The 23145-nt window shown below is 37.4% G+C and overlaps 1 protein-coding gene across 1 annotated transcript; it reads left to right on the forward strand.

Moving 5' to 3' along the window:
* On the forward strand, positions 558 to 22046 carry ARHGAP11A (Rho GTPase activating protein 11A). The gene is made up of 12 exons (XM_005685462.3): positions 558 to 1412; positions 5483 to 5553; positions 7228 to 7324; positions 7840 to 8093; positions 8742 to 8905; positions 9072 to 9218; positions 12682 to 12756; positions 13831 to 13995; positions 16426 to 16555; positions 17018 to 17126; positions 18902 to 19040; positions 19576 to 22046. Exons 1-12 carry the CDS (start codon positions 1275 to 1277, stop codon positions 21153 to 21155), a joined length of 3069 nt encoding a protein of 1022 aa, XP_005685519.1. The 5' UTR covers positions 558 to 1274; the 3' UTR covers positions 21156 to 22046.

Genomic DNA, 23145 nt, shown 5'->3' on the forward strand with positions numbered 1-23145 from the left:
GTATTTTAACTACCTAAACGCAAAGATCTGGGGGTCATCATCAGTCCCCTAAGTATGGACCAGTTCCCAAAGCCGAAGTTTCCACCAAACATTCCGGCTTAGGGTTACTAAAATCAGCGTTGATGAATCCCGATCAAACGGTCTCCCTTACGATTCCGTGGAACCGGTTTCTCCGTAAAAGGGACTTCAGCCTCCGCCGAGATCTAAAAACAGAGAGAGAGAGAGAGAGAGAAAGAGAGAGAAAGAGAGAGAGAGAGATGTCTATTACATTGCCCCAAATACATTATGTCGGGTTCAGGCCAGGTGTTTTAAAATACACAATAGACAGTATTTCCCAATAAATTATGGCTAAGAAAGAGCAAGTGGAACTCATTTTTCTCTCTGTGTTTCTTAGTTTTGCCCTCCACACCCTTCGTGGCCAACCCCGTCGCCCTCCCCGGGCCGGTAACCCAGTAACGCCCTGGACAGGCAGCTCCTGGCCACCTTCCGGGGTCCTGATTTTGAAAAGAGGAGCGGACCAATCAGAGCGCGGAGCGCTATTTGGCGCTGCCATTTGAGCTTGGGCTGAAACCGAGGGTGGGCCGGCCGCGGCGCCTGCGGTGTCTGCAGAGGCGGTGGGGGCGGAGGAATGCGGAGGGTCGCTTGACTTCACTAAGCGCACCGGGATGTGCTGGCCGGGGCAGCCGGCAGGCTGATGGGGGAGGGTAGGAGCAGCCTGTGAAACGGGGTGACGGCGCCCACCAGCCCGGGCGGGGACCGGGACTGGGAGAGGCCCCTGAGCAGCCGGCTGGTCCGGTGGCTGGGCTAGGGTGGGGGGCTTGGGGTCGCAGGGATAGACGCTCAGCTGAGCCTGCTGGGGTCAGGAAGGCGAGAAGGGTAGTTACTGTTCGGAGAGAGACGAGGACAGAGGGAGGTTTGGAAGAGAGTGGCTGGAAGTAGTGAGAAGCTGGTAACAGGCGTGCTGCAAGGAACTGAAAGGATCTGAGAGAAAGAAGAGAAATCTGTGTAAGTAGCTGAAAGAATTAAGTGACAAGAAAGGAGGCCAGTGAAAGTGAAGGAAAGGTGAGTGGCACAGAGCTAAGAGAAGGGTCGGTGAAAGTGTATAGAGGATCGAGGAAAAAGCCGTGGAAGTGGCTGGGGTCCGGGGCCGGAAGAGTGTCAGACCCGGCCGGAAGGCAGCGGAGCTGAGCGCAAAACTGAGAGTGTTTGGAAACTGGAAGACTTGGTGGCGAAAGAGGGTCAGGACTCAGATCGCACCTCGGAAAGTGAGCGACATGTCCGGGATGTGGGATCAGAGGCTGGTGCGTTTGGCGGTTGTACAGCAGCTTCGGGCTGCCTATGGAATTAAGGTCAAGGGTGGCCGTGCGCAGTGCGATCGCAGGAGACAGGAAACAGCAACCACGGAAACAGTGGTAAGTTCTGGGGAAAGAGGTTTAGATTTTAAAAGTGGGCCAGGGCGGGGAGCGCATTCTGTATCATCGCTTATTACCAGGTCATGCTAAAATGTTCATTCTGTATGGATCCAAAAGAGAATATGTTTAAGTGTGTCCACCCTAGTAACATTGACAGTTTGAACTAGATAATTCTTTGAGGGGCCTAGGGGTTAGCTGTCGTGTACATCATAGGATCTTTAGCAGCATGGGCTTCTACACACGAGAGGCCAATAGCGTGTCCCAATTGTGACAATTAAGAATGTCTCCAGAGATTGCCAGCTTACTGTATTTTGAACAAGTTGCACATGGAAAGGGAGACAGCCTTTCACCACTGTTGAGTAATATTTGGAGAGGGACGAGGGATACCAGTACATTTTCTAAATGAACCAGTAAATGAGATGTGACAGCATTAGGTATAGTCTTTAAATGAGTAAATTGAGAAACCACAGTGGAATGGTTCAGAAGCAGTTGATTTGTGGGTGGTTGAGGTAAGGGGATTTTGAACGAGATTTTAATATTTGTACAGAATCCTGAAGAATTTCATTGTGAAAAATAAGTTGCATATAAGGAGTTTGTTTTAGATTTATATCTAAATATAAATATATACCTTATATATATATATACATACATACATCTAATTATATGGTACTTTCGTTTAAGATCTCAAATATAGTAGGTTTGTAAGTGTGTGAAAGAATTTGTGTGCATATTTCTTTTTGTTACCTCTAAGGAAAACTGACACTTTGCTTTTAGAGTCAGATAGACTTTGATTTGTTTTTGATTCCTGCTCTCCTCCTATTTGGGGTGTGATCTTGGGCTGCTTGTCCTAAGCCTCAGTTTCCTACTCTATAAAATTGGAATGGTATCTCTCCTTGAGTTATTGGGGGAGTCAAAAAATAAGATTTGTAGATAAGACTAGAACACAGTACCTGTCACATGCCACTTACTTATTCAGCCAGTTGTTATGATAATCAGAGGTCTACATTCTAATTAGTATTCATGCTAGAAACCCTAATAAAGTAGAGAAATACAGAAGATCATTGTGTTATGAGATCTAACATGTTAGGTAATTATTTAAGTACTAGATTTCTTAAGCTCTTTGGTGTTTATTATCTAATGAGAGTTTTGAACTCTTTACGAAAAGTGCTAGGCATCTTTTTAAAGATGATATTGTAAGTGGTGTTCTAATAAAATTTTAAAAGCATGTTATTAGTTTTATTTTATGAGATTAAATTATAGCACTTATTTGTGAAGTCAATTATTGAGTATAATGAACAAAAAAAAATACCAACTCAATTCTAGGTATGTATGACATTTGTAAATTTCAGCTTCTTCATATGATTTATTTTTGTATTTTCTTTATGTAGTATCAAGAAAATTCTGATTTACCCAAATAAGGGGTTGCCTATACTAACATAATTTTTTTTTTCCTTAAAAAAATTTTTTTGGCTGCACCTTGTAGCATGTGGGAAATTAGTCCTTGACCAGGGCCTTTCCCAATGAGTCAGCTCTTCCAGATCAGGTGGCCAAAGTATTGGAGCTTCAGCTTCAGCATCAGTCCTTCCAATGAATATTCAGGGTTGCTTTCCTTTATGATTGACTGGTTTGATCTCCTTGCAGTCCAATGGACTCTCAGGAGTCTCCTGTAGCACCATAGTTTGAAGGTATCAATTCTTCGGCACTCAGCCTTCTTTATGGATCAACTCTCACATCCGTACATGAATACTGGAAAAACCATAGCTTGACTAGACAGACCTTTGCTGGCAAAGTGATGTTGCTGCTTTTTAATACGTTCTCTTGGTTTGTCATAACTATCCTTCGAAGGAGCAAGCGTCTTAATTTCATGGCTGCAGTCACCATCTGCAGTGATTTTGGAGCCCAAGAAAATAAAATGTCACTGCTTCCCCTTTCCCCTTCGTATTTGCGATGAAGTGATGGGACCGGGTGCCATGATCTTCGGTTTTTAAAAGTTGAGTTTCAAGCCAGCTTCTTCAGTCTCCTCTTTTCACACCCATCAAGAGGCTCTTTGGTTCCTCTTCACTTTGTGCCGTCAGAGTGGCTGTTGTTACTGTTCAGTTGCCCACCCCTCTTCCATCTGCTTCATCGGCTCCCTTTTTCTTCCATTCCTTAAGCGTGGATCTTCCCCAGGGTTCAGATCTCTGTTCCTCTTTCCTGCTCTGTTCCTTTTGTTGTTGTTCCGTCGCTAAGTCATGTCCAACTCTTTTTGACTCCATGGACTGCAGCAGTCCAGTCCTTCCTGTCCTTGACTATCTCCTGGAATTTGCTCAAACTTGTGTCCATTGAATCCATAATGCTGTTCCACCATCTCATTCTGTCACCTTCTTCTCCTCCTGCCCTCAGTCTTTCCCAGCATCAGGGTCTTTTCCAGTGAGTCAGCTCTTCATATCAGGTGTCTAAAGTATTGGAGCTTCAGCTTCGGTGTTAGAGTAGTATCATTTGCATATCTGAGGTTGTTGATATTTCTCCCAGCAGTCTTGATTCCAGCTTGTGATTCATCCAGCCCGGGATTTCGCATGATGTACTCTGCAAAGAAGTTAAATAAGCAGATGACAACATACTGCCTTGTCATACTCATTTCCCAATTTTGAACCAGTTAGTTTTTTCCTTGTGTGGTTCTAACTTTTGCTTCTTGACCCAATACAGGTTTCTCAGGAGATGGGTAAGGTGGTCAGGTACTGCCAGCTCTTTAAGAATTTTCCATTTTGTTGTGATCCACACAGTCAAAGGCTTTAGCATAGTCAATGAAGCAGAAGTAGGTGTTTTTCTGGAACTCTGTTGCTCTTTTCTGTATTCATCTATTAAATTGAACCAGATGCTTGAGAAAAGACTAGTAAGATTTTGTCAGATCATTAAGAATGTGAATGATTTTGCCATGTCATGCAGCTTGCAAGATCTTCGTTCCCTCCGCCGGGGATGGAACCTGGACTCAAAGCAGTGAGTCCTAACCACTGGACTGCCAGGAAATTCCCTGAATGATTTATTATTGTAAATAAAAGTTAAATGTTAATAATATGCTTTTAAAATGTTAAGTGCTTCAAGAGCATTCGGGGGAGCAGATGTATCTAAAATAAATTAACATAATGTGATTAAGTATGCCCACTTAATCTAATTTTATATAAGCAGACATGTACAGGCTTGAATTAAAAATAAATTCAAGTCCAAGATATTGCTACAGCCTTCTTAAACTGTGACTCATTTTTGAAGTTTGAATATATGCCCAAAGATAGTGATAGATTCTTTATTCAGAGGTAAGCACACTCAGTCAACATATGGATGTACAATACTCTTGGGATCTTCACATGTATTAACATTTGAACGTAATACATTCTATTGTGACTTCTTAAAAATGGTTTTCAAAGTGTGAAATAAAATTTAAATTGTTTACAAAATCCTTTCCTTCGATATTCAGAGCAGTTTGCTTAGTACTCTCCAGTAATGTGGAAAGGGTTCCCAGTGTAAAGACTGGGGCGCAGTGTAAAGACTCTGCCTGCCAACACAGGAGACGCCAGAGATGTGTGGGTTCAATCCCTGGGTCAGGTCAGTCGATTTGGTCTTCTGTTCAAGTTAGTAAATATTTATAAAGTGACCAATAGAAAGTTTAAGGTCAGTATTTATATGTAGTTACTGAAGGAGCTTGTAGTATTTTCCAGAAATGTTAGTATTTGGGGCCAAATTCTGTGTAAAAATTTCCTGACTGAACACTAAATGGATTAATTTTCCATTATGGGATTGGAAACTGAGGGAATTTGCTTCCTTGCTTAAGGGCAAAGTGACTGTTTTGGTACTCCCAGCACCTAGTATCTTAGTATCCAGAAGTTACTTTTTAACAAATGCACTTGATGTAATTGTTTTCTTTGTCTTGACTAATAGTTTATTTCTGCTATCTTGTTTTATTTTTTAATTTTTTATTTATCTAGTATTTTATTTAAATTAAAATTTTTAACTTTAATTTTAAATTTACCTAGTATTTAAGAAAGCTTATATTGAGCCTAATATTTGTGTTAGAGTAACTGAATTTGTCATTCTAGGGTAAAATATTTGGAGTAGCATTAAATGCATTGCCCCAGGCTGTTGTACCAGAATATGGACATATTCCAAGGTGAGCAAAGTTTGAAATGAAGAGTAAATATTTCAAACTACTGTTTGAATGTATGAAAATAAATAGTTAATTGATGCGCACAATTAGTTGGAACTAGCAAATGATTTTATTTCTCAACATTTACCCAGATTAAAAGTTTTCTTTTTAAAATTTTTCATATTTTAACTTTTTAATTTGTATTCATTTTCAGGATTGAATAAATGTTAGAAACAAGAATTTTTGGTTCTCTATCAGTCTTTTCACTGCTGTTCTGATAGTGATATACTAAACTACCAATTCAGTTATAATTTTTATTATTATTTGTTTTAGAAATGTTGTCTAAAAGAATATTCAAGCTTTTGGGGTATTTGTGAATATAAATTATCTAACCCATGAACTTTTTTATATCACTATTTGTAAATAACCTTTTGGACTAACTGCATCAGAAATTAAAAGGGAAGTTTACCTCTTAAGAAAATAGTTTAAAAGTGCATAATATAAACAAACTACCTTAGCTCTTACTAATTCATTTCTCCTCTATTCAAAATAAGGTTCATTCTGGCTATTATTGTCCAGTAACCTAAGTTTTTAGTTGATGCATTCTCTAAAAGCTTTTGAACACCTTTTTGCCTTAGGACAATTTTCCCTCACTCACACTGTAGATTCACTGTCTTCATGAGGTAACCACTTAGTATTTTGCCTTTTAGATGGCCTATGAAAGGCCTTTTTATGATGATATTCAACATTTAGAATTGCAGTCATAAACCTAGTGTGTGTGTGCATGCTAAGTCGCTTCAGACATGTCCGACTCTTTGTGATCCCAGGGACCGTAGCCCGCCAGGCTCCTCTGCCCATGGGATTATACCAGCAGGAATACTGGAGTGGGTGGCCATGCCCTCCTCTAGGGCATCTTCCCAACCCATGGATCAAACCCACCTCTCTTATGTTTCCTGCATTGGCAGGCGGGATTCTTACCACTAGTGCCATCTGCGAAGCCCCGTGTCCCTAGTAATAATGACTAAATCTTTGTTGTAATTTGTTTGCCTGCTTTAAAAAGAAAACTTTTCTGTCAATAACTCTGCAACCTTCAGCCACTCTACATCAGTAGAATGCCTTCATTTTCTTGTAGCTGACTTCCATTCAAATTCGTGTTACCAGCTGTTAACTAAGCATATAAAGCCAATATTGATTGTTAAAAATTATTCAGTATAAAGAAATTGAGCACACACCTCTAAAAACATAAGTGTTGTAAGGACTGGGATCAATTTATCTGACTTTCTAAGAGGTAATATTGATGAGGGAAAAAACCTTAACTTATTTTGGGGCAAATGTGCAGATGCTAGGTTTTTTAAGCTATGTGTGTCATGCAAGATCACCTGTGGAAAGAGAATAGGTAAAGAAAAGGAGAAGGCCTTGGAGCTCTGGGTGATATTAGGATGAAGAAGTCTGGCAGAAAAAGAAAAACCAGAAAAGTTTGAGAAGGAGCAGTCAGGCAGACAGCAGGAAATAAGTGTAGCGAAAAAAGTATTTTCAAGATTGTCAAGAGTGGTCATGTATCAAGCAAGATAAAGACAGTGACTTGACTCTGGATTTGGCAGGGCAGAGGCTATTAGTGACTTTGATGGAGTAATGGGGATGAGTTTGATTGCAGACGATTTGTGCATTTTGCCACCTGAAAAGAGTTCTGTCTTTTAGTTTTCTTGTTGATGCTTGCACGTCTTTAGAAGAGCATGTTCATACAGAAGGGCTTTTTAGGAAATCAGGATCTGTTATTCGTCTAAAAGCACTAAAGGTAAGCATATACTTGAACTATATTTGTAGCACTCTTTGATTTGGTTTTTAGGATTGAAATATTTAGAATTATTACATGAATTATTGACAGAAATTGAGTTTGCAAATAGCTTTTTTTCATGACAGAAGAACCTTTTTCCAAAGTGAGTGTATATCGTTTATATAATGCTTTTTTAAAAAAAAATTGAGGTATAATTCACATATATTTAAGGCATACAACCTGACGTTTTGATATACATATATGCTGTGAAATGATTTTCACAATCAAGCTATTTATATAATGCTTTAAAAATTTACAGAGTACTTTCAAACCCATGGTCCTTGTCCCTGTGTATGATAGGAAATGAAAGTTCGTTTAAAATTTTGTTTTTAGCCTTCTAAAAAGTACTGATATATACTAAAACAAGAGTTAAGAGAAATTTGTTCAAGAAAGCTCTTTAGAGTATAAGGAAGGATACTTTATTTGTGTTAAACCCTCAAACCCCAGAGTGCTCAAAATGATTATATTTATTTTAGAATAAACTTGATCATGGTGAAAGATGCCTGTCTTCTGCACCTCCTTGTGATACCGCGGGACTTCTTAAGCAGTTTTTTAGGGAATTGCCAGAGCCCATTCTCCCAGCTGATTTGCATGAAGCACTTTTCAAAGCTCAACAATTAAAAACAGAAGAGAAGAATAAAGCTACATTGTTGCTCTCCTGTCTTATGGCTGACCACACAATTGATATATTAAGATACTTCTTTAACTTTCTCAGGAAAGTTTCTCTTAGGTAAGTAGTAAATAAAAGTTTTGGGGAGATGACAGTTTAATTTCTCAACTAGTTAGATATACCCTTATGATAATAAATTTCATTTGGAATAGAAATTTTTCTTAAAAATATATTTTTCCTTACTATAAGAAGTATATCCTGTATAATGAAAAATATGTAATATTTCCTTGTTGTCTTGGGGTTGCCATTGTGAATGCCTTAATGGCTTATTAGTGCTATAGGATTCTGAGGCCATTAAATGGCTTCTAATGATAACTATGTTTTTAAAATATTTGTGGTTTGCTTTTCAATTTGTCCCTTCTCCTGGCTGTCATTGAGCCTGTTTGTTCTAGACATACTTATTGCCTTCAGTACTTTGAATTTTCTGTGTGTGAAAATCAAAGAAATGTGTTCAATTTGTGAGGGGGGAAAAAGTGTGGACCCTAGGGGTAGCAGTGTTTTCATGACATATATTTAAGCACACAGAGGCTGTGTATCTCTGATTCTGTCTTATTTCAAGTCAGTCATGTAGATGGGTAGGTGAGGGGTAACTGTATCTTGGTTTGTGTTTAACTGGTAAAGTGAGAGGTCTTCAGAATGTGCTCAGTGTTATTTTAACTCTGTATTTTTATCTTTGACTCCATCTTATAAAACTTTTTTTCATTTAAGGTCCAGTGAGAATAAGATGGATAGCAGCAATCTTGCTGTAATATTTGCACCAAATCTTCTTCAGACAAGTGAAGGACATGAAAAGATGTCTGCTAACACAGAAAAAAAGCTACGATTACAGGCTGCAGTAGTACAAACTTTTATTGATTATGCATCAGATATCGGTAAGATGTAGCTGCATTCTTAAGTAATGGAATTTGTTTAAATGACGGAGATCCCAGCTTTTTCTGAGTGAGCTCCCAAGACAACTGTTAGGAAGTGGTTATGTACTATTTAAACATTTTGAGGGGGGCTAGAGGAAAAATCTTGATTGTGAACATTTTCATCTAGGGCATGTTCCAGATTTTATCCTAGAAAAGATACCAGCTATGTTGGGGATTGATGGTCTCTGTGCTACTCCATCGCTAGAAGGCTTTGAAGAAGGCGATTACGAAACTCCTGGTGACTATAAGAGAAAACGAAGACAAAGTGTAGGAGGTAAGTGCTCATGGCAGTCCCATCTGTGGAGGTATGGCAGTTTGCTTTTGCCTGAAATGTGTTTCCACATAAAAAACAGAAGTTATTAACTGTCCCGTTGCTTTTTTGAATCTTTTGGCTTGTATGGTATTCCCACCTTCTGTTTCTTCTGGCCTTCTTTGTAGCTTTTCCTTGTGCCTTCTTCGTTCTGTAACAAAATGCTTATGATCCATCCCATATCAAGGTATTTATCCAAAGAATATGAAAACGCTAATTTGAAAAGACATATGCACCCTTATGTTCATAGCAGAGTTATTTTCAATAGCCAAGATAAGGAAATAACCTAAGTATCCACCAATGGATGAATAATAAAGATGTAGTATGTACATATATAATGGATACTACTATTCTTAATTTTTTGAGGAGTCTCCGTAATGTTGTCCATAGTGGCTGCACCAATTTACATTCCCACCAACAATCTATGGGGGCTCCCTTTTCTCCACATCCTCTCCCAACACTTGTTATTTCTTGCCTCTTTGATAATAACCATTTTAACAGTTGTAAGGTAGTGTCTCGTGGTTTTGATTTGCATTTCCCTAATAGTCAATAATTTTGGACACCTTTTCATGTGCCTGTTGGCCATGTGTGTGTCTTTAGAAAAATGTCTGTTCAGTTCCTCTGCCTATTTTTTGACTGGGTTGTTTGTTTTATTTGGTTGTTGTTGTTGAATTGTATCAGGTCTTTATATATTTTGGATATTAACCACTTATCCGATATGTGGTTTGCAGATATCTTCTCCCATTTAGTAGGTTGTCCTTTCATAAAACTGATGTCACATAGGCTACTGCCTATGTTTTCTTCTAGGAGTTTTATGGTTTCAGGTCTTACATTCAGGCCTTTAATCCATTTTGATGATTTTTGTCTGTAATGTAAGACAGTGGTTTAATTTCCTCCTTTTGCATGTGACTGTCCAGTTTTCCCAACACCATTTATTGAAAAGACTATTCTCTCTGTATTTTATATTCTTTTGTCATAAGTTAATTTTCCATATATGTATGGGTTTATTTCTGGACTCTTTCTGGCTTCCCTGCTGGCTCAGTGGTAAAGAATCTGCCTGCTAATCTAGGAGACATGGGTTTGAACCCTGGATCGGGAAGATTCCCCAGAGAAGGAAATGGCAACCCACTCCAGGATTCTAGTCTGGGAAATCCCATGAACAGAAGAGCCTGGTGGGCTGCAGTCCATGGGGTCGCAAAGACTTGGACTCGGCATAGCAACTGAGCAGGCACATACGCCTGCATTTACCCGCTTTCTTTTGGCTGCCATTTGCTTGGAGTATCACCTTTCATCCCTTCACTCTGAGCTGGTATCTATCTTTAAAGCTGAGGTAGGTCTCCTGGAGGCAGTGTATAGTTGGGTTTTGTCTTTTAATCCATCCAGCCACTCTGTATCTTTCGATCAGTGAATTCAGTCCATGTACATTGTGGCTCAGACAGTAAAGAATCTGCCTGCAAGGCAGAACACCTGGGTTCAATCCCTGGGTTGGGAAAATCCCCTGGAGAAGGGAATAGCTACCCACTCCAGTAGTCTTGGACTTCCCTGGTGACTCAGATGGTAAAGAATCTGCCTGCAGTGCAGGAGACCTGGGTTTGATCCCTGGGTCAGGAAGATCCCCTGGAGCAGCGAATGACAACCCACTCCAGTATTCTGGCCTGGAGAATTCCATGGACGGAGGAGCCTGGCAGGCTATAGTCCATGGGGTAGCAAAGTCAGACTTGACTGAGGGACTAACACTTTCACTTTCACATTTAGGATGATTATTAGCAGATGAAAACTTAGTACTGCCTAAACTAAAACTTTTCTGGCTGTTCTATTTGTCCATTGTTTCTTTTTCTTTGTGTTTCTGTCTTCCATTTTGTTCCATGGTGTTTTTCTGTTTTCTCTCTCATGTTTTGTGTCTCTGCTCTAGATTCATGTTTGGTGGTTACTGTGAAGTTGCTATAAATTGTCTTGTGGATGAAATAGTCCCTTTCTGCCAGTAGCATCTTATTGCCTCACTTGCTTGTGTGAGTTTCATCCTTTCCCTCTTCCCCTTTTGTGTTTGTGTTGTCTCAGATTATACCTTTATGGTGTGTGTTCACTGCCAAATTGAAGTAGCTGTGGTTTTACTGCCTTTTTTCCCTTTAACCTTTAATATAGAATTGTTTGACAACTTATTCTGATACGGAGTTGCAATTTCCTGAGACTGTTTATCCTCTTACTCAAAGCTTTGTTTACTTTTGCCTTTTGTTTCTGGTAGAAGAGTTCCTTTCAACGTTTTTGTAAGGCAGGTCTAGCACTGATGAACTCCCTCAGCTTCTCTTTCTCCTTCTAATCTGAATAATATAGCTGACAGTTTTTATCTTTAAATATTTTGAGTATGTCATGTCATTCCAATCTGTCCTGGCTTGTTGTCCTGGCTTGTCCTTAGTCATCAAAATTAGAATTCTATGTGTTCTTATCTGCCCCTTTCTCATTCCCATATCCTACTGTCTACCAAGTCTTATCACTCTGATCTTGTAAATACCTTTATTACTGCCTCTGTTTCCACAGGACCTACCTCAGTTCAGAGCCTCATCTCTTGCCTGGCTAATTCCCATTCTTCCTTCAGGTCTCACCTTAAATACCACTTCCTCAAGGATACCTTCTCTAACTCCACGATTTTAACCTGTTGTTAATATTTGCATTTCACGCTGTTTACCCATTTTTCAATAGGTATTTATTTGTTTGTTATATTTAGTATTTGCTTCCTCCAATAGAAAGTTTCATAAAGGTCACTGTTTCATATTTTGGCTACTGTTGTATCTTCATTGTGTCTGACACATAATAGGTACAAAATATATATTTGTTGAATGACTGAATAACATACTTAGAAGAACCTTTAGCTAGTTTGCCTATCTCCAAGGAGGCTTACACACACACACACACACACACCCTACCCCCAACTAATGTATCATACTGCTGTCACAGCGCAGAAATGATGGTTTTGTTCCTTTTTCCCTTTGGAGAAGTTCAGATTCTTCAAAATTATATACAGCCTTGTTTTCCTAACACACAAGACTTATCTCTTAACCATATCCACTGTTCACTAGTTGCTCTAGCTGTATCAAACTCCTGGCTTCTAGTATACATACATTCTGGTTTTTTCTTACATGCTTTTTCTTATGCTAGTCACCTAGCCTGAATTCTACCTTCTACCTAATCAACACCTACAAGGTTTTATTTCCCTTTCCAAGCTTTCTCTCTTGGTGCCATTTCTTCCCTTCCTCAAAAGGTAATGATACCCTCTTCTATACTCTTTTATACATTGTATTCATTCTATACATTGTAGTTAGTTGTTTTATAGTTCATTCTGTATTTAATGTTTTCCTATTTATTTATGAGTTATTGATGAAAGATAGGCAGATGTTATAATTGATTATATTATATATGCCTTGCATTTCAGATTTTGTTAGTGGAGCATTAAATAAATTTAAATCTAACAGGACACCTTCTATTACACCTCAACAGGAAAGAATTGGTAGGTATTATATATTTTTATTTAATTGGACATTTATATATGTACAATATGGGCTTCCCTGTTAGCTCAGAGCGTAAAGAATCTGCCTGCATTGTGGGAGACCCAGGTTCTATCCCTGGGTCTGGTAGACCCCCTGGAGAAGGGAATGGCACCCGACTCCAGTATTCTTGCCTGGAGAATCCCACGGACAAAGGAGCCTGGTGGGCCACAGTCCATGGGGTCACAAAGAGTCAAACATGACTGAACAACTAAATTTCACACTTTCATGTATATTATACAGAAATTAATTGTGATAATAATTACCTGATTTATTAGGTTTAATCAATTCCAAGTGTAATTTTTAGTGGAGATATTGTACTATAATACTGTATTATGATATTGGATAAAAATGTGATTACATATATAATTACATTGGATATGTTGAACCTAATATTATAGGTAAGAATTTATTTTAGCCTGTGTTTGTTTGTTTTAATTTTCTTGTTTTTCTTTTGAACTTTTAATTTTGTATTGGGGTATAGCCAGTTAACAATGTTGTGATAGTTTCAGGTGAACAGCGAGGGGACTCAGCCATCCATACATATGCAGAATTTTAGTCTGTTGTTATATCTGTGATCTTCTAAGTCATGTTCTTCCATTTGCAAGTGGGATGCTACTGAACATGTGAGACTGAAAAACTCAATCTCATTTTCATTTAGAACCAGAAAATTATTAGTGTTTGTTCCAGTTTTTCATTTTGATTTGCTTGTGGCTAAAATTATTTAACCTGGTAATAGAAAATTTGATTGTTTTCATTTTTCAGATTGAAGAGATTAATTGATTAATAGTTATTATGAAAAGCAAAAATATTTAGATTAGTTTTTGTTTCAGCTGTTACTAAGAATCTTGCCTCTTTATAATTTGACTTTTTAAGTAGTTACATAGCATTAATTTAGTTATTAATGTATTTTTGATAATGCTAATGTAAACATCCCCCCATTATTGGTTAATTTTAAGTAATAGCTTTAGAAGAAGAAATTATATGAAGTGTTTGTATTTTTATCAACTCTGGGAGAAAAAACATTTTTTTTTCAGCCCAGGTATCCATTTCACCAGCAATTCTTACACCAAATGCTAAGCGTAAACTGCCGGTAGATTCTCATGGTTTCTCAAGTAAGAAAAGGAAGTCCATCAAGCACAATTTTAACTTTGAGTTGTTGCCAAGTAATCTCTTCAGTAGCAGTTCTACACCAATATCAGGTAACAAATAGAATTTGTATAACTGGATTATAAACATTAACATGAGTGCTTATTCTGGACAAAGTGCTATTTCATAATAATTCCTTTAGGAGGCAGATTTTATTCTCTGTTTTATCAAATCTCTGGATTTTGTAAAGTCCCCTAACTTTTAAAATAGACAATGTGGTTCAGTATAATTAACATGTATGTGTGTGTGTTTTACTGCCTTGCCTGTTGAAAGCTATGGGTCGCTGTGAATAGGAATAGTACCGGAGCTCAGGTTTTACCTGATTGAATATCCTGAATTCTACTTTAGTTACTTCTGGATCTATGGCTGTGACTAGATTGCTGCCTTCTGTTGAATTGAGGTCACCAGCATTTGAGTGTCTCTGAATTCAGAGTGGGGGTGTTACCATTAATGTAATCATTGTGGGTTAGCTGGGGGGATGGGTAGTATTTTTAGTTTTATACTCAAGTAGCTTTTATAAAGGAGAAGGCAATGGCACCCTACTCCAGTACTCTTGCCTGAAAAATCCCATGGGCGGAAGAGCCTGATAGGCTGCAGTCGGACACGACTGAGCGACTTCACTTTCACTTTTCACTTTCATGCATTGGAGAAGGAAATGGCAACCCACTCCAGTGTTCTTGCCTGGAGAATCCCAGGGACGGGGGAGCCTGGTGGGCTGCCGTCTATGGGGTCGCACAGAGTCGGACACGACTGAAGACTTAGCAGCAGCAGCTTTTATAAAAAGCCTTTAGCTTTAACACCGTTCCTTATGGCATGGATTCCACATCCCTTTACCAGCCCAGTCATTTTATTCTGAATGAACTGCAAGTTCCTAATGTGGCCAACCAGAGCCTCCAGAGAAAAATAAAATCATACTAATTTGAATACCAGGTTTAGTGTGATCTTGGATTGTTAGTGTGATCTTGGATTGGCTTGGCTCCTTTAACATGTATATGTAGAATACAAGTTGGCTCATATTAAACTATGATCAACCCAAATGAAATGAAGCTCTAAGCCCAGAGTCTTCCATCTCATATTTGTCTCACATTTAGTCAAAATGTGAGTGGTCTCAGATTCTTTTAGATTGTCTTTGTTTTCAGACAATGTTAAGAGTTCTACTTTGAATCTATTAGCTGGATTATGAGGTCTTCTTCCCAAAAGCCTCCGTTTTGTTTCCAAAAGCCTTACATTTTGCTTGTCTGTTTTATTTTAAAAGATGAACAGATTAGCAACTTGTTCTCTGTAGTCCTTCAGGTTCTCTATGGTTCATTAAAGTGTAATGATAAGAACTCTGAAGCTATGTCTGTAGTTCTTCCAGTGCTTACAGGTTGGAGATACAAGCTTTAACTTAGTATATTTTTAATGTTCAGAGTGTTTTCCACTTTGGAGGACTATTTCCAATTAGCAGATGTGCATCGGAGTTCTTTTTGCCTTTGTTTATTAGCAATACAGTATCTTCCCCAGGAAACAAACCTCCTTCTCTCCAAGTTCCTGACCCCAGAATAAAGCTACCTGAGTCACATTTGATATATCCTATAGCCTCCAAGCTTTTTTTTTTTTTTAAGGCAAATGCACCCAAAAAGTCACTGTAATGGAAAACTCTGGGGACCTTTGTAAATTCTTCATCAGTACCAGCAGAAGGTTGAGAGGGTTCATGTTCACTGAGTGTATCCTGGGCAATATCCAAACACAAGTCAAATGTATTTGGAGCCTTTGCTCAGAACTCATAATACTTTTCCCCTAATTTTTTTCACTGTAGTTGGTTTCATGATACAGTCTTAAATAACTTTATCAAAATGAGCTGTTGTAACCTCCATTTGTTAGCATGGAACATAGCAGTAACCATGTGGTTAGATGTGTGTTATGGGTCATCAGTTTTTGTCAAAAATATTGGACAAATTGCACTCTAGAGTCAGATAGACAGCAGGTTGGCTAGCAGGTGCATACTGCATACTCAGACACTAAATTGTTTTCCAGTAGTTCATTTTTGATAATGGCATTAATTAATCTTATGCACCAGGCTCTGTGCTAGACATCTTATATACATTATAGCAATACTTATATTCACCATAAAAATCCAAATTTAGAGCCTACAGCCATTTAGTAAGTGGTGGACAAACTCAAAGTCTGTCTCAAAAGCTTATTTCTCTAATCTGCAACAGTGCCCACCTCTCCCTTGTAAGTACTGAGTTTAATGTAAAACTCTAATATAAAAATAGTGGTGAATCTGACCTTTAATTGGCAACTAAAAAGAAATTGATACTTTTTTTTTCTTTTTTAGTTAACTTGGGTTATTTACCCTTGAAGATTCTAACCAAAAATTATATGATTTTGTTGTTGTTTAGAAGTGGAAATTAAGACTTTAAATCTAATTGCTGTTAATATTTTATACTTTGAAAAGAAAATAAGTATGTATGGTCTGTCACATGTGGTTGTTTTTATAGTTCACTGTGATACAAGCCCGGAAGGGTCATCCCAGAGTTCATTCTCTCCTGTCGCCATCAGTGGAAACCATTTGGTCAGTACAAATGTGCTAAGGCGAAGTAAAAGGCTTGCAAGCAAAAAGGTTTGCAGGTAAGTTATCCAGGTTCGGTAAAATTTGATATATATACTTAAAAAATATTTTGTCTTTCTATTGAGAATCATATTTGAATAATAATTTTTTTAAATTCCCTTTGCTTTTATAGTCTCATTAATCTAGGGCCTATCCTTCAGAGAAAGATTCCTAATTTGAGTCCATTTTGCCTGTTTAAAATCCTGTTTTATGTTGATGTGGGTAATTTTTAAGTTTCCTGTTAATATAAAAAGCTAGTCTAATGATTCTGGTTTATAAGTGACTAAACTCTTGTGATCAACAGAAAAGATTATTTTTTATGCAGATACAGTGTGTTCATGTATGGTATCTTAAACCTAAAAAATTATTACTCTGTTCAGTTACTAACAGTGTGATTTGCTCTGGGCTTTCAAACTTTATTTTGTAGGCATTTCTCTAGTTCTTATGCTGTAAACTGATGTTTTTAATTTCACTCTTTCTAGAGTGGAATCAGGAAAAGCAGGCTGCTTCTCTCCTAAAATCAGCCGTAAAGAAAAGGTTCGAAGATCTCTTCGTTTGAAATTTAATCTAGGGAAAAACAGCAAAGATGGAGTAAGTGTCTTTCACCATTTCGCTGCTATTTATATTAGTGTAAAGCTGAAGACTTGATGCTAAAAGATCCTCTTAACCCTGTCTCTCCTCCATCTCCTGCCCTGTTCTCAACTCTTCTTTATACCAAGCATTTACACTTGATCTCCAGTTCCTCCTTTTCTATCCTCCTGAAATCAATTCCAGTGACGCTTTCATCCCAAACTCTCCCTGAAATAGACCTCGCAAGATTACTCATGAATTCAGCACTGCCCAAACAGGCGGACTCAATCCATCAGCAGCATGTGACCCAGCTAATGACTTGCTCTTCTTTGACATATTTTCTTTCCTCGCTTCAAGGACATTTTGATTTTCTTCCTTCTTTGCCAGCTACTTTTCTAATTCCTTTATATTGGAGTACCCAAAAAGCTTTGCCCTTGGATTTTTTCTCACTCCGCTCACTCAAGGTGATCATCAGCTCTAACTAAATATCGTGTATTTACTTAGGACTTCAAATTTGTATCTCTAGCCCAAGTTGCTCTCCTGAACAACTTGACTGCTTAACATTTACCTATTTGACCTCCCAAATGGAGGTACTGACATCTTAATAGAGCTCCCGAGATGCATTTCTTCACTGCTGTTATTTCTCTACTCCTCCCTGTCTCTCCAACCCATGTGTCTACCGGCAGTCTTTACCATCTCAGTTATGGGAACTTATTCTTCCAAGCACTAAGGCCAAAAACCATGCAGACATTCTGGACCCCTCACTTTGTCTCACACGTACCATCTAAACCATTAGGGAATCCTGTCTAACTTCTGCTTCCAGAGTCTATCCAGACTGACCACTTTTCATAGCACTTTATTTCTAACTTTTTGAGTTATGTCATGTAAAACGTAAATTACTACAATAAGTTCCTACTACCTGCTTCTACTTTGCTGTAATACTAGAGCCAAAATTATCCCCTAAAAAGCAGAGTTAAATTATGTCACCCCTCTTTTCAGAACCCTCCAGTGGCTCCCTGCTTCACTTTCAGGAAAAAAAAAAAAGTCAAAGTTCTTACACTGACTTGCAGTGTCCCACATGGTCTGTCCCTGGCCTCCCTCTTGGAGCTCTCCTCCCTGCTCATCTGACTGCATTCACTTTTGCCTCTTTGTGGTTTCTTGAATGTGCCAAACCTTAGGGGCTGCAGTGGCATTTTCCTCTCCTTGGGGTGTCCATTCCCCTTATACGTTCTCACTCTGTGTTCTTTACTCACAAATCATCTTCAGATCAATGTATTTAAAATTGTACCTCCCCCCGGCCCCCAAAAATTATACCCTGACCCTTCACCACTCCATATCCTTCTTACCCTGTTTTACTTTTCCTTCTAGCACTTTTCATCTTATGTATTGTATATTGTACATTATAATTTATTGTCTGTCTTATTCTGGTCTAAATCTCCCCATCAAGAATGTAAATTTCATGAGGGTAAGATTTTGGTCTGTTTTTGTTTTCTTTCACTCTTGTGAACAGTCCTGGGCACATAATCACCACAAAAAGATTTTTTAAGTTAATGTATCCGGCTGTTTTTATTTTAGATCATAATATATCTACTAACAGCCAGTCAAATGCTTATAATTTCCATCAGTATGTATGCAAATATATTGTTTGCTATAAAATTATTCCTAATTTATATATATCTACCTTTAAAAATTAGCTATAGAGGATTTTGATAACTACAAAACAATAGTTTGTCTTAATATTTTGAATTAATTAGGTTTATTTCTTAACCAAAACTTTTTCAATTTTTTCTGTACAGAATGAGTGTTCTGGTGTCAATAGATCTGAAAATGTTGGTCGACGACTTGCAAATCAACAAAGTTTAAAAAATAGGATTGACTCTGTAAAAACAGGTCTGCTTTTTAGCCCAGATACTGATGAAAGATTAACAAAGAAAGGTATGTTTACATGATACTGGTAGAGTTGTACCCCAAAAACCTACTTTAATTTTTTTTTTTTAGTTTTCTTTCCGTTTTATTGAGATAATTGACATATAACCTTTAGTTGCTTTTTTAATGATAAAATGTATTAAGTACTTTACTGTTCTAGAAATTGAAAAATCATGTTTGAATAGTGAAAATATTTGAATTGGAGTGTATGTTTGTATGAACAGTTGGATCTTTACAATGTAATTACAAAAATGTTTAATATTTATACACTAAAAAATTACTTTTTTTGTATTGACTTGTTATTTTTTATCCACACTTTAAACTTTTTATTTTGTATTGGAGTATAGCCAGTTAACAATGTTGTGGTAGTTTCAGGTGAGCTGCAAAGGGACTCAGCCATACATATATATCATAAAAATTTATTTTTAATACAAATCTAATTCATTGGAATTAAATGCTTAGTATTTCATTTATCATGTATTTGAATAACATTTCAAAAGTAAGTCAAATATAAGTTTAAAAACACTGAACTGCTTTATTTTAGGTTCGAAAAAGATCAGTAAGTCGGAGGGAAACTTATTAACTCCAGAGCGACTAAGTGGAACAAATTACCGCATATCTTGGATAGGACCTAGTAATTCAGATTTTCAAGAAGTAGATGGAAATGAAGCTTCTCCAATAGATGGAACTCTTGAGGTGGAGAACTCTTCTTTGGAGCCTGATATGATGGTTGAAAAGTCCCCTGTTAGTTCATACGAGCTCACCCCTCCTAATGTACACAGTAAGCACAGTAACAACATAACTGGCAGCTCTCTTAGTGGTGATGAAAATAACTTGACCACAGAAACTGTGGTGAAAATTCAGAAAGCATTTTCTGAATCTGGAAGTAATCTTCATGCATTGATAAATCACAAGCAGTCATCATTAACTAATGTGGAGAAAGTAAAATTCAATGAAACATCTTCTACCAAAGGTAGCCCAGAGAAAAATCTCTTGAAAACTAATTTGACTGTGATAGAATCAAATGGACACCATACCAGTAACGATGAAGAGAGCTTTTCAGAAAGAGACTTCTCACTACATCAGCCTCAAATATCGGATAGAGAAGCCACTATAAAATGTTACTCAACTCAAATGAAGATACAACTAGAAAACAACATTCATTTGAATATACCAACAGATTATTTAAGCAAGCAGGAGTTGCGCAGTGATGAACATGTAGGGAAACAAGAGTCCCCAAGGGATACCCTCAATACTAAATTAAAGGAGCATGAAAATTTGATTGAAGAGAACTTATTGAAACACACAGCTTCTAGGGAGGTTGTGGCTAGCACCTCTTCCTTGGAACAGAGCACGTGCAGTAGCGCAAACCTGTCAAAACCTGGTCCTGGGGGAATCATTAAACAGCAGTCACTGGTGGAAACACGTGATGAAACGGTTTCTGAATGTTTACAAATGACAGAGCATGGAAGGGTTTCAGACCACATACAGTGGTTTAACAGGCTCTCTTTAAATGAACCAAATAGGACAAAAGTTAAGTCACCTCTTAAGTTTCAGCGTACGCCTGTCCGTCAATCAGTGAGAAGAATCAATTCTTTGTTGGAGTATGGTGGACAACCTCCGAGGCGTAAATTAGTGAGTCTTGGTGATACTGCTTCTCCTCTGGTTAAATCAGTGAGCTGTGAGAGTGCTCTTCCCTCTTGTGTAGAAAGTATGACAAAAGATTCCTCCCATCCATGTGCCAGATCAGGTCCTAAAGAACAGAAGTCATCTTGCAAGCAGTCAAATATTGATATGATTTCAAAATCAAGCATGGAGGTAACTTCTACATCTTTCTTACAAATGAAGAGGCACTCACACTCTGTGAATGCTTCTCTTGGGTCCACCAGAGTTTGTAAACAAGAAGTGATGTCTAATAGGCAAATTAAGGTTCCCTTGGATGATCTAACAAACCATGATATGGTAAGATCTACTGTAAGTAATGATAAGGTCTTTCCCCCTGGCGTAAGCAGCAGGGTCCTTAGAAAACCATCAGAAAAAGAGAGGATCTGGTATAAAGGTTCTCCAAAAAATCCTATTGGAAAAGTTCAACTACTACCAACAAGTAGACCTGTTGACTTATAATTGGTAAATGTTGTACTTGTCATTAATGTATATAAAATTATCAATTGGTGATATGACTTGCAAGGTAATTGATGTGTTTGTAGCTTAGGATGATTGTTATGTGATGAATTTAATTTCATTGTACAAGGAACTTGAATTCTTGTTTTTCTTAATTATGGCAATATTTAAGCTGTCTTTAATTTTATTGTGATCTCTTAAAGCAGAGGTTACACTTTACTTTTTTAAAGAAATTGTTGACTGGGTTTATAAGAAGTTAATTTTTGAAAATTGGATGAATTTTATTTTTTAACGTGTGATAGAATGGAGTGAGTTGTGCTGATTTCTTGTTACTCCTAGGTCAGATGAGGTTTCTCCAAGAAATCTCAACACATAGAGGAAGAGATAAGCCCTGCAGATCTTATTTCTCAAATTCCATTAATGTTCAGTGTCTTTAAAAATCCCTAGAAGTTTGCTTCAATAGCATTTTAATCCTTTGTTCCTTTTGGATGTAATTAGGTTTATATTGCCTGTAGATGTGACAGTGTGTTCCCTTGAACTAAGAATAATGGCCAGTGCAGAATGACGATGACTCAAGTGTGCTCATATAGTATGAGGCTGCAGAAATAACAGATGACTTTTAAGCCATACTATATTTTTAAAGTTCATTTGCACAAATACATTTGTATCTGTTTTGTCCAATATAGAATTTAAAATTTTTTAAGAAGGAGTAATTAAGGTTGGAAGATTTTAATCAGAGTGATTGCTTGTATGCAGATGCTTGGTTTTAGACTTTGAAGTGGTTGATACGCCTCTGTACATTTACCTTGGATTCTTACAAGAACCTGTGATGGCTTTGTCGTATGTAAATGTTATTTATTTAGCATAGGCATTAAAGATAACTCTGGAAAATGACTTGCCTGAGACTCTAATGAAATTCAAAGTACCTTTTAGAATTTGATCCGAATTGTCAAGCTATCTATCTAAATTGATATTTAAATTATTAGAAATAATAAAGTTTTAAGGACAGAATACTATCAACAGTAGAGTGTATCTAAGTTTTAGAAGAAGGAATATGCATGCAGAATCAATCACTAAAGACAGTTTTGCAGGTCAGGTGTTAGAATGCCACAGTCAAAGGCGAGGGCAGAACAGAACCACACTGCACACCACTCAGAACCACCAGGCAGCATGAACATGTGGGAGGAATTGAAAGTCATCAGAGGTTTGCTTTACCAAGTCCTCCTTGATAGCAGTACATCTTATTTAAAAGCTAGTTCCTATTTCTATAATCACTACCTAGGAATTGACCCTTTCTCAGAATTAGGAAGTATTATTTATTATATAAAGACTAAAATCTATAGATAGAAACATCATGTTTACCTGACATCAAAACAGGTTTTTAATACAGGTATGCATTTCTGTTGATGGTATTTCTAATAGTAAGTGGATATAGAAAATATTCTTAAATTCTGAGATGTTTGTTGTTGCAAGCAGTTTTTTTTTTTAATTTATTTTTAAAAACATATTAATGTCCTTTGATTTCCATGGGAGTAGGTGAAATGTTGAATTGGAAGCCTAATTCAGTAAGAAGACAAGAAATTAACTGTACAAATCACCGGAATCAGTGGATTTTCTGAGAGATTAATAATAAAAGATATTTATTAAGAAAAAAAACCTACCCACATGTCACTCCATTTTTTGTTAGCTGAAAGCTGCAGTACAGAGTAAAGGATTATGCACGTGCAAAGCTTGGAGATGTGGTAACTGGAGAGTTGGGAAAGTTGAGTTTTAGACTTGATTTAGTATTTGTGTTTTCATTTTTTCTAAGACAATATAGAGATAATGTTTTTAATCTCATGGGGATATTTAATCATATGATATACAAACATACATAAAAGTCTGGACATGTGCGGTAACTCCAAAACCTATTTTCATTTTATTCTTACAAGTAAATAAAAATCTAATACTAATTTGGTTATTATGGGCAACAAAAAATACAGTTATACATAGA

Source organism: Capra hircus, chromosome 10 (genome assembly GCF_001704415.2).
Source record: "Capra hircus breed San Clemente chromosome 10, ASM170441v1, whole genome shotgun sequence".
NCBI classification, from domain to species: Eukaryota; Metazoa; Chordata; class Mammalia; order Artiodactyla; family Bovidae; genus Capra; species Capra hircus.

Coding starts and splice junctions, on each gene's coding strand:
- ARHGAP11A (XM_005685462.3), top strand. CDS start 1,275: ATGTCCGGGATGTGGGATCAGAGGCTGGTGCGTTTGGCGGTTGTACAG. Junction 5,554..7,227: donor GAATATGGACATATTCCAAG/GTGAGCAAAGTT, acceptor TCTGTCTTTTAG/TTTTCTTGTTGATGCTTGCA. Junction 13,996..16,425: donor CAGTTCTACACCAATATCAG/GTAACAAATAGA, acceptor TTGTTTTTATAG/TTCACTGTGATACAAGCCCG.